The sequence below is a fragment of the Netta rufina genome, assembly GCF_964035555.1.
Source record: "Netta rufina genome assembly, chromosome: 18".
Taxonomy (NCBI): Eukaryota; Metazoa; Chordata; class Aves; order Anseriformes; family Anatidae; genus Netta; species Netta rufina.
The window spans coordinates 8,373,190-8,385,577 of record NC_140142.1 but is presented as its reverse complement, the minus strand read 5'-3'; the positions used below and the strand labels follow the sequence as shown (position 1 = coordinate 8,385,577).

Here is a 12,388-nt window from a genome sequence, read left to right as displayed (position 1 = left end):
AGGGACTGGACCCTGGAAGCTAATTATAATAACCTGTTTTTTTTAGAAGTAGTAATGAATATGTATTAGTCTAGGAGCATAAAAATCAGCTGCTTGATGTAACTGGTGTGCGTCCTGGTGGAGCGGAGAGTCCTGGTGCACCCAGCGCTGTTTGCTTACCTGTATTCCTTTATATTCTTTTAATAAATCCTATTTTTTTATTTAATCCTAATTTGAATCCTGAGCCATTTATAACACCCTCTCAATGTCATTAATATATTTATATATATATAAATATATATATTTTGTATAAGTATATATATGTTTAAATTTTTATATATAAAGTGCCTGCCACCATACTGATAGAATCATAGAATCGTAGAATCATAGAATCATAGAATCATAGAATGGCCTGGGTTGAAAAGGACCATGTAGTTTCAACACTCCTCCTCTGGGCAGGGTTGCCAGCCACTAGAGCAGGCTGCCCAGAGCCACATCCAGCCTGGCCTTGAATGCCTTCAGGGATGGGGCATCCACAACCTCTCTGGGTTGAGGCACCTGTTACAGTGTCTCACCACCCTCTGAGCGAAAAACTTTCTCCTAATATCTAACCTAAATCTCCCCTGTCTTAGTTTAAAACCATTCCCCCTTGTCCTATCACTACCAACACATATAAACAGGCATTCCCCCTCCTGTTTATACGCTCCATTCAAGTACTGAAAGGCCACAGTGAGGTCTCCCCAAAGCCTTCTCTTCTTCAAGGTAAACAAGCACAGTTCCCTCAATCTTTCTTCATAGGAGAGGTGCTCCAGCCCTCTGATCATCTTCGTGGCCCTCCTCTGAACCTGTTCCTTTTTTTTGGAACGACTCTGATGATAGTGTTCAGAACAGGAGCTGGCCTGTTATTACCTCAGCACTTCTGTTTCAACCAAATCAAAAAAAAAAAAAAAATGCCACAAGACAAGGTTGATGTCCTTCTTCTCTAGTGGTGCCCCAAGCTGCACACATGACTCAAGGTAAGGGTCACACGAGCAGACAGGACAGTGGGACAAGCCCCCTCCTTGACCAGCTAGCTCTGCTGTGCTTAACATAGCCAGGGTACATGTGGCCCCTTCAGCTCTCAGGGCACATGGTTGACTCAGATTCAACTTGTGCCAGACCAAAATATCAACATGCCTTTTCATGGAGCTGCTCTCCATGGCCAGCAACCCCCAGGGCCTTCCTCCTCCTCAGGACCACGCTGAGCCCGGAAGAGGTAGATGGGGCTGCAGCAGGGCCATGGCACCCCTGTGTCATAGTGCTGCCAACCAGCAAGGCCCAGTCCCAATGGCCCGGGGCAGGGTGAAGGGGGCCGGCTGAAGTGTCCCCTGCCAGCCTGCCAGATGTGGCCCTGGGGACAAGGCTGGCTTGGGGCCAGCCACAAGGATATCTGACATCAAGTTTTTGAGGATCCCAGGGAAGGGCCAGGAGGGGGCCAAGGAAGGAGGACTGGAGCCTGGAGCAGCCTGCAGGAGGTTCTCTGCTACAGCTGCAGCTCCCAGCAGGGATCCCACCAGGACTGAAAGCCTGCTTCAGCCTCTGGGGAATGGACACATTCTTCTTCATTCGTCTTCTCTTGGTGAGCTGAGAAGAGCCACAGCCACCACCAGGAAAGAGTATGCATTCCCCACAGGTTCTGGAGTGATCCCAGAGGGTGTTGGTGCAATGGGGACAGTGGGAAGCTGCCAAGAAGATGAGCCTGATGCCATCTTGGACACTGGGTGCCAGGGTGCAGTCTGCAAAGGGGCTGGCCTGCTTTTTCTCATGCTGTCTTTTCCAAGCACCTATGGCTCAGCTGGGTCCACAGCATGAGGCTTCAGGAAAGTCTGATGCTCTGAGGTCTCTGGAGTGGAAAGTTGCACTGAAATGGAGCAGCCTTCCATGTGCAACAGTCACAAGCTGCCCCTTCTGTGAGAGCACAGGCCATCACCATTGCTGGGGAAGCTAGCTTTGTAAAGGACCGAGGCAGGAAAGGCTGTTTCCTGATGTCTTGGGGCCAGCCGCTAACCCATTGGAAGGGTTAACTGAGCAGGAGAGGACCACAAGGCCTTCCGAAGGCAACTGTTTAGGTGACATCCTCTGCTCAGACAAACTCCAGAGGATGGAGAAAGACTGGAAAAGGAGCACCACAGGCTTGTGCCCAATGGGGTGTCTAGCTCCTAGGCAGGTGTCACGGAATTCAGTTTTACACAACTTGAATGCGGCAGACATTTAAGACTTATTTTATGAATTTAGAGTAAATAACAAGGTTAGACTGTAGGATTTTTAACTGCACTGAATCAACATTTAATCATCAGCCAATGTAACATAATGATTTCAATATAATTTTACAATAGAAATAGTGACTTAGTTAAAGGTTTGAGAAATGCAAGGTTCACCAAAGATTTACAACACACTTTGATTCTGAATAATCATTTGGTTAAAAAATAAATAAAAAAGAAAGAAAAAAGAAACAGAGTGGCACAGTTTTTGAAAGACAATTTCAAAGTGTCAAAGCAGATGAAGTGCATAAATGCTGAGAATCTAGGTAAAAAGAGAGGGAGAAAAATAAGGAAAGCTCTGATATCTGGATTCACAACTTCTCTGTTAGTAAAGAGAAAGTCCCACAACCTATGGGACGTATTTGTTAAGTGGCCACATGGGAAGATGTTTTTTTTTTGAACCTCCTGACTTGAGCTTGCTGCATTCGCATTCTCAACAAGGAGAACAGATCCAGTGCAAGCATCAAAGTGTTGCCCATGCTGCCCGGAGAGCCAGGACAGTCGAGTCACACACTAGCCAGTGTCTGAGGGAAGCTGGGGGTAGAGTGGTAGAGTGAATTGAAATGGTTTGGACTTGAGTGGAGGCTCCAACCCTGAGCTGGCAGGACAGCACTGTGTGACACAAGCTCCCTGACACACCTGTGAGTCCAGAACTTGTTGGCAGAGTTTCTCACACAGCTCACTGAGGAGGGAAGGGTACTGGGGAGAGGGGAACATGCTTCAGCTTCCCAAATCCCACAACAGTGCCCAAAGCTTCCTTCTCTTGCCCTCAGGCATCTCATTTCTTGAGATGGTGAGGCTTCTGTCAAGAATCCTTCAATCATCTTTCATGTGTCTTTCTGATTTCCCTAAAAGTCTCAATACCTACAGAATAAAAGCATGAATCTACCTACATTTAAACACCTGCAATGAAGCAGACTACCTCTGTGGTATCCACTCAGAGCAATGCCAATGAAATGAGTGGTTGCAATGTGAGACATGAAGCCCTATCTCTAAGTACGTATCTACCAGGCTCTGATGAAGGGTGCTTTTGCAGAGGTCGCCCTTCATCTCTTCAGGTGGCACAGACTCTGTTGATTTCCCTCTGCCGTGAATGGCAGGGGATGGATCCACTTCTCAGGAGAGACTACTTGCTCTAAAGCCACAGGATCAGGAACAGCAGTGAGAAACAAGGTAATAGCTGATGGCTTGGGAAGTCCTTACAAGCATGTGTGAGTTCAGACATGGAAAGCAGTTGGTGTCTATGGATGGAGGGTAATGTTTTTCCTGGGAATGTGAGAGGAAGGAAGACCCCTCCAGCAGTCAGGGATGACAGAGGTGTTTCCATCTTGTGTGTGTGTTTCAACTTAGGAATGCCCACTGCTGTGCCTGGTTGTGCTCAGCCATGCCCCATGAGCTGACCTTCCTCTCTTCCCCTCCATTAACACCTCACACTTGGATGGACCCCAGGAAATGTCCATGAGCCTGGAGGATGCATGAACTTCCTGAAGTTCTGACCTGTTACTGCAGGGGAAGAGGGCAGGGTTTGTGAGCCTCAGGGGAGTGCAGGGAGAGCAGAGTGATTGTGTAGTAGTGAGTGTGTTAAAAGCAGGAAGAAGAGCTGAGATACTGGGGAGAGCAGGAGTTCATGCTGAAGTGAAATAGGTGGATGTTTGATGTTGAGGCAGCAGCAGAAGGAGGATGTGCATTTCAGTGCTGAGATATGCAGTGCCCCCAATGACATACACCTTGTCTGGTCATTCTTCTTATGGTGTCTTCAGTCATGGTTCTCAGTGTGGCCTTCCGTCTGCCTCAGCAATTTGGAGGTTTTCTCCTGTCTTTTACTTCAGAGGCTTGTTTGGTCTTTCAGTAGCTGCAGTTCAGGAATTTGACACCAGAGGGCTTCTTCAACGTGCAAAACTCCCTAAAACGTGCCGTCTCCATGCATGATTTTCCTTTAACATAGAATCATAGAATATCCAAGTCGTGAGGGACCCCTAAGGATCATCGAGTCCAGCTCCTGGGTCCCCAAAGAACCACCCAAAAAATCAGACCATGTGTCTAAGAGCACTGTCCAAACACTTCTTGAACTTTGGAAGGCTCGATGACCACTTCCCTGGCAAGCCTGTCGTCAATGAAGGGCTCGAGCAGGAGTTTCCGTTTCTGGGGCTGCTAAAATCGGCGGGGCGCCTCCCCTAGAGGGACTCCTGATCAATCTGCCTTCATCCGAGTCACGGCACCAAATTGTTATAAATTAGACCACACAATTTACTGGTCTATTGAAATTATTTTATTAATCAAGTAAGCAGACACAAGCAAAACAGCGCTGGGTGGCTGGGGAGTCTCTGCTCCACAACAGCACGCAACTTCCCTTTCCAGTGTTGCTGTTTTATAGCAGTTGAATTCCGGCTTATCAGGACTTGTTGAACTGGCTGAGGCTGCGCAGTCTATTGTTGAGAGGGGGGGTCGTTATTCCTCTGCTTCGTGTTCAGGTGGGGGTAGTGAAGTGGCAAAAAGGATGTCTTGTGGTAAGGAATTTCACAGAGTCTGGTTTAACTCAAGGATGTTCACCCAACACCCCCTCCTGCTTCCTCCCTTATCAAGGCCATTAAATTTTACAACCTTTTCTCCCCAGCAGATTCTCCAAATTCCTCAAAGACAATGAACAAACCCCCACTAATTTATCACAAGCCTTTTCCAGTGCTGACCACCTTCTCGATGAAGAACCTTTTCCTGATATCCAGCCTGAACCATCCCTGTCACAGCATCAAGCCATTCCTTCAGGTCCTATTGCTGGTCACCAGAGAGTAAAGATCTGTGCCTGCCTCTCCACTCCTCCTCATGAGGAAGCTGTATACCGCAATGAGGTCTCCCCTCAGTCTCCTCCAGGCTGAACAATCCAAGTGACTTCAGCTACTCCTTATACATCTTCCTCTCTAGACCCTTTACCATTTTTGTTGCCCTTCTTTGGACACTCTCTAACAACTTTATATCTTTTACTGTGGGGCCAAAAACTGCACACAGTAATCAAGGCGTTTACTAAGTATAAGCACTGCTCAGCAACAAACAAAACATTGACACGTTATCACCACTATTTCCATCACAAGTCCAAAACACTGCATCACAGGAACCTCTGTAAAGTAAATTAACTCTATCCTAGCCAAAACCCAGACAACAACAATCAAAAACAAAGGCCTAGTTCAATAAAAGCATACAAGTCATTCCTCTGCAGAAGATGAAAGTCAAACTACCTCCTCTGAAGTCCACTTTCCAAATTAGAAAATATCTGACAATTGGAAAACATCTGTTTATTTCAAGCACAGATCGAAAGACACCTAAAACACCCCCTGCCCTGGACTCTATGTGGATATTCACTCTTGGCATGCAGCAAGTCACATGCTGAAGGCATGAGCTACCTTGATTCAGGGAAGGAAAGAGAGAAACTGAATCAGATGCCTGATTTTGTATAGCCAAGTCTGCACTAATCCCAGCATACATGGGTTACAGGAAAGTGCTCAGGAAGACTGAAGCACCTAGACCTACTCATTTTTCATTTTCTGCACGGCACTTAATATGTGACTCCAATACCAGCAGGGATGAGTGTGATCTCCTCTAACAGACCACACCTTTCATTCAGTTGTTCAGACTTCTCTTTCTAGTCAAAGGAGAGAAATCAGTTGTCTCAACTGAGATGTCTTGGCATACCCTGCTTCTGCACCACCTCCTGCTCCAGAAGAAAGGTGCTTGTACATGCCAGGTCACGTTCCCCAACCCCACTGGGGGGCTTCAGCTGCCCAAAAGAGCACTGTCACTCTGGATGGGTAACTGAATAAAGCCCTGACTGAAGATGTTGAGCAAAGGTTGAAACATATGCCAAAAAGATGGCTGTTTAGTAACAGCACATCTTGGAAGCAGTGGCTACTCTGTATGAGCAACTGAATCAAGTCATATATAAAGATGCTAGGCAAAAGTTGAAGTGAATGGGGAAAAAAAAAAAAAGAAAAGAAAAAAAAAAAAAGTGTTGTGATAGTTGTGTAAGAAGTCTTCATTTTCAGAATTTTTGAAGACCTACAAAATTTCCTGATTTTTTTTTTCATAGTTCATAGACACATGCCAGCAAGATGTACCTACACTTTCCTTCTGTGCAAAAATAATTTTTTACTGATATTATGCATCCTGACATCCTGAGGGAATTGGCTGATGTAGTTGCCAAGCCACTCTCCATCATATTTGAAAAATCATGGCAGTCAAGCAAAGTCCCCAGTGACTTGATGTGTTGATTTTACTCAGGTGAGCAGCCAAGCTCTACCACAACCACTCTTTCACTCCTCCTTCTCAAAGGGAAAGGGAATGAAGTACATAGGCTGAAAAAATAAAAATAAAATAAAATAAAATGCCACACGGAACCACTGAGAGAGAAGATAAATTACTCTGTACTGCCTATCAACAAGTGATGCGTTGATGCATAGATGCATAGCCTCCCCTTGGGAGGAAAGACGTTTTCATAATGAGAGCCCACCCCTCCCCTCTCCATCGTCTTTTCCACTTTTTGTTTCTGAGTGTGACATCATGTGGTATGGAATACCCCTTGGTCGGTTTAGGTCAGCTGCCCTGGTGACGTTCCCTCCCCACCTCTTACCCACCCCCAGCCTGCTAGCTTTTGGGGGGGTTGGAGGGAGTCCTGGTGTTGTGCCAGCACTGCTCAGCAGTAGACACAACACTGGTGTGATACCAGTGCTGTTTTAGCTACAAGTGCAGAGCACAGCCCTGTATGAGCTCCTGCAGGGAATGTTAACTCCACCTCAGCCAGACCCAGTACATTGGAAAAAGGGAAACATCACTCCCATTTTTAAAAAGGGTAGAAAGGAAGACCCAGGGAACTACAGAGCAGTGAGCTTCACCTCTGTGCCTGGCAAGATCATGAAACAAATCCTCCTTGGGACAATGTTAAGGCACATGCAGGACAAGAAGGTGATCCAGGACAGACAGTATGGCTTCACCAAGGGCAAATTGTACCTGACTGGTCTGGTGGTCTTCTGTGATGGAGTAACTGCATCAGCTGACAAAGGAAGACTGACCAATGTCATCTACTTGGACTTCTGTACGGCCTTTGACATAGACCCACATGACATCCTAATCTCGTAATTGGAAAGATATGGATTTGAAGGGTGGACCATCTGGTGGATAAGGCATTGGCTTGATGGCCACACACAGAGAGTGGTGGTCAATAGTTCTATGTCCAGGTAGAGACTGGTGATGAGTAGTGTCCCTCAGGGGTCTGTCTTGGGACCAGTGCTTTTCAATGTCTTCTTCAATGACATAGATGATGAGATTGAGTGCACCCTCAGCAAGGGATAGGATAGGATAGGATAGGATAGGATAGGATAGGATAGGATAGGATAGGATAGGATAGGATAGGATAGAACAGAACAGAACAGAATAGAATAGTTCAGTTGGAAGGGACCTTCAGAGGTCATCCAGTTCAACTGCCTGACCTCTTTTGGGCTAACCAAAAGTTAGAGACTATGTATGAGGGTATTGTCCAAATGTTTCTTGGACACTGACAGGCCTGGGGCATCATCCAGGTCACTAGGAAACCTGTTCCAGTGTTCGAATTTTTCCTAATGTCCAGTCTGAAACTCCTCTGGTGCAGCTTTGTGCCATAGCATCTGGCGGAAGTCACGCAACCGCCAGCGCTTGTTGTCATGGGAGACTTTAACTTCCCACACATATGCTGGAAATACAATATAGCCCTGAGGAAGCAGTCTAGGAGGTTCCTGGATTGCCATCCCCAGAGGTGTTCAAAGCCATGTCTGCATCTGAACATCTCCCTCCCGGCCTCCATCTTCATTCAATGTGCTGGAAGCTGAGACAACCAGCTGACATGCAGATGTCTTGTGTGAGGCATGGGAGGGAGCTGAGCCCCCTTCTGGACTCAGGACTGCAAACAAAGAGATGCCTTGGCTGATTCAACTGAAACCTTTCTGTCAGCTGGGCAAGGCAAGATCCCTTCCTGTCCTTGCATGCGTGTCCCAGCCTAAAACTGTGACACAGAAAGGTGATTCTTGAACTTCATACTTTTTTGGATACAAGGAATGACACTGCTGGAAAAGAGTTTCCTTCCCTAGTGGAGGGAAGGAACATCAGCTATCGCTTCAGTTTCAAATTCAGTTCCCCTGGAGGCCCAGGGACACCTCAAGGGAGCCTGAGGGGGGAGAAACAGCAAGCATTTGGGCTGGAGCTGTGCTGATGAGCTGGGCTGGGATCTTGGGCCCAATGGGAGCTCCTGGAAAGCAGGCAGTGCCACAGAGAGACAGCTCTGCCCAGGAGCAGCTCCTCTGCACAGCGCAGCAGGGCTGGGGGCACTGTCTGCAGGGGACAAGGGTGGCTGAGAGAAGGGATGTTAAAGGCAGTGTGAAGGGCGGGGGGGGGATGCTGAGAGTTCACTGTAGAAGAAATCTTCACAGCTTTAACATGGTAAGTGTCTGTGTGAGGGCAAGGCAGATGCAGTATCCTAGAGGGTTCTTCTACAGCTGCCACTTCCCACGGTTGATAGGACATGGCACAGTGTCTGTCCTGACTTCTCTGGTGCAGGGACAGTTCTCTGGATCAATGATTACCTGCCAAAGTTGTCAAAAGGACAGGACACGAGGGTACCTCCTGGAAGGCTGTGCAGGCAGGGTGCAGGCAGGGGTGGCCAGGGCTGTGGTGCAGATCAGGTCCCTGCTGTGCCCCAGGGGCTGTGTGCTGGGGCAGGGCCTCTGCTGCCTGTCAGGCTCAGCCCTTAGTCTGCCTGGGGAGCTGCCCAGGGCACTGAGGGGAGAAGCTGTGGGTAGAAGGAGTCCCCCGTGCAAGGCAGGACAGGGTCCTGCTGGTGCCCAGAGGTTGCTGCCTGGGGTAGGCTGCTCACAGGTCCATAGCACAGCCCAAACATCTCTGGAAGGGACTGTTCATGAATATGATCAAGACAGATATGTCCTGCTCAAGTCTGTGCCTTTCTGCAGCTATCTTTTCAGCATTTTGTTTGTTCATGCTGATAGGAACATGAGGGATGTCAGGTTTAGAGGAAGGGCTCAGATTCCTAAAGCATCACCCTGAGGTTTGTGAGGAACCTCAGCAACCAACAGCCTGCAGATAAGACTGTCACCTTCCCTGTTTCATCAGGGATTGTGTGAGTTGCATGCAAACATAGCGTCCAGGTCTTGGCTAGGGTAGTGTTAGTTTCCTTCCTAGTAGCTATTATGGTGCTGTGCTTTGTATTTAGGATGAGAAGAAGGCTGATAACACATTGTGCTGAGCAGTGCTTACGCAAAGCTGGCTGGGCATCAGTTGGTGATGTGCCATTGTGTATCACTTGTTCTACATGTTCTTTTTCCTTTTTTTTTTTTTTTTATGTATGTATATATTTTTATTCCCCTCTTACACTGCCCTGATCTTGACCCACAAGTTTTAGGATTTATTTTTCTGATTTTGTCTCCTGTCTTACTGTGGGGAAGTGAGCGAATGGCTGTATGGTGCTGAGTTGCCTGAAGGGCTAAACCACAACAGGTGGCAATGCCCCTGGGCTGTTCCCTGCCCCTGGAGGTGTCTGCAGGGCAGAGCTGAGCACACAGCACAGGGCATGGGGTCTGTGAGCCATGGCAGGGCACATACATGGGGACAGAGAAGCAGATCCCAGCAGAGAGAGCTCGAGGCAGCAGAGAAGGGCAGGCACTAAGACAAAATATTTAACCAAAATCCTGTGTCAGGGCAACAGGGGCAACTCTTGATATGTCGTGCAGTGGTGTCCCAGGCTTTCTTTACACTGTGGGACTCTGGCAATGCAGTTAGTGGGGGTGGGAAAAGATCTGACCCTCCCTTCACCAGATATGCCCTCATTAGGACATTTGATGAAGTTCTTGAGATGTCCTTCCAAGCTGTGAGCTCCTTCCAGGCTGCAATCTCCCATAGCAGCTCTGCTTTATCTGATGGAGAAGTACAGAAATGTTATGGGCAGGAAAATGCTGTTGGGATGGTGAAAGGAACTCCTTGGCTAGCAGTGGGGTGCTGACAACTTGCTCAGGTACCTGGAGGCAGGGTGAGGCACTCAGTGATCTGCAGTTGATGCCTGTGCTCTCAGAGGTGTTTGGTTTCTTCTCAGGGGGACACAGGACCGTAATACCCCTCCGTAGCAAGAAGAAGCAAGCATGGGGCAGCTGGGAACAACACCAATGGACACACCAGCTTGCCTCACCCTGCACAAAACCACTGCAAATCTTTTGCCTGTCAGGACTCACAGATGTTGTGCCTGAGTGCCCCACAGATGCTCAGGAGCTCTGCCTTCAAAGAAAACTCCCCAGAGGAGGTGATGAAGGTGGGAGAAGGTGGGGCTCAAAGGGCTGTCCAAAATACAAACAAACAAAGGTCTGAAGCTTATTTCTGCAAGCGTCTTAGAATTTGGGGTGCAGATGCTGACAAGCCCTTCTGTGTTCAGAGGGATTCCACCTGGGAGATCCTGAATATCAGATCTGACCCCTCCATCCCCCTGTTTTCAGATACTACAGAATTAAACAACCAACACCTTGGGAGTCTACAGGCAGAGGCCAAGCTCTTCATGACACTCTCAGTCAGCCAAAAGTAGAGTTCCAGTAAGGAACTGCACAGTGGTCTTGCAAAAAAGGACAAAGGATGAGTGTGTTGGGGAACACAGTCTATGAGAAATGGCTTTGTTTTTTGCAGAGAAGTCTGTCCTAACCCTTTCCTGTCTTTTCGTTTTGGGACAGTTGCCTGGGCCCACAGGAAGAAAATGTCCAACAGCAGCTCCATCACTGAGTTCCTCCTCCTGGCATTTGCAGACATGCAGGATCTGCAGCTCTTGCACTTCGCACTCTTCCTGGTCATCTACCTGACTGCCCTACTGGGCAATGGCCTCATTATTACAGCCGTAGCCTGCGACCACCGCCTCCACACCCCCATGTACTTCTTCCTCCTCAACCTCTCCCTCTTTGACTTGGGCTCCATCTCCACCACTCTCCCGAAAGCCATGGCCAATACTTTGTGGGACACCAGGACTATCTCCTACTCAGGTTGTGCAGCCCAGGTCTTTCTGCTTGTTTTTTTGATTTCAGGAGAGTATTTTCTTCTCACTGTCATGGCCTATGATCGCTACGTTGCCATCTGCAAACCCCTACATTATGGTACCCTCATAGGTGGCAGGACTTGTGTCAAAATGGCAGCAGCTGCCTGGGGCAGTGGCTTTCTCAATGCCATGGTGCACACTGCCAATACATTTTCTCTCCCACTCTGCCATGGCAATGCCCTGAACCAGTTCTTCTGTGAAATTCCCCAGATTCTCAAGCTCTCCTGTTCAGATGCCTATCTCACGGAAGTTGTGCTTATTGTGGTTTCTGCATGTTTACTCTTTGCATGTTTTGTTTTCCTTTTGCTGTCCTATGTGCAGATCTTCAGGGCTGTGCTGAGGATCCCCTCAGATCAGGGACGGCACAAAGCCTTTTCCACATGCCTCCCTCACCTGGCTGTGGTCTCCCTGTTTCTCAGCACTGTCATGTTTTCTTATCTTAAGCCTCCCTCTATCTCCTTCCCATCCTTGGATCTGGTGATGACAGTTCTGTACTCAGTGGTGTCTCCAGCAGTGAACCCTGTTATCTACAGTATGAGGAACCAGGAACTCAAAGGGGCACTGAAGAAACTGATCCTACTGGTGGTAATTAAGATGAAATAAAGTGCCTGTCTCTCTCCACAAGTGATCTCTGATTGATCTCAGACAAATGTGCTTTGAGGCATTCTGTCATTGATAATCATGGCTGTACACAGGTGCTTGCATTCATTCCATTTCTGCAGGGAATAGACTTGTCCCTGCAGTCAGACTGACTCAGAGGCCTTCTGTAAATGGGCCTATCATCGCATGGCAGGTGGCCTCCTGTTTCTTCTTTTCATTAAGAAAGGATTTATTCAGTGCAGAGGCCGGTAGTCAACACAACATATTTTCCCTATTCCTCCCTCACTTGTCCATAGACTGCCTGTTTGTCAGCACCTCATTTTTGCCTCCCTGAAGGCCCTCTCCATCTGCTTTCTATCATCACATCAGGTGCTGGCACTTGTGAACTCGGTAAGCTGTGAGTTCCAGGTGG

At 47.9% G+C, this 12,388-nt stretch overlaps 1 protein-coding gene across 1 annotated transcript; it reads left to right on the top strand.

Annotated features, from left to right (window-relative positions):
• Window positions 1-11,043: 11,043 nt before the first annotated feature.
• On the top strand, window positions 11,044-11,979 carry LOC311216363 (olfactory receptor 14C36-like; the record flags this gene model as incomplete). The annotated part of the gene is made up of 1 exon (XM_084297907.1): window positions 11,044-11,979. The coding sequence occupies one exon, from the start codon at window positions 11,044-11,046 to the stop codon at window positions 11,977-11,979; it is 936 nt and encodes a 311-aa protein (XP_084154033.1).
• Window positions 11,980-12,388: the final 409 nt, after the last annotated feature.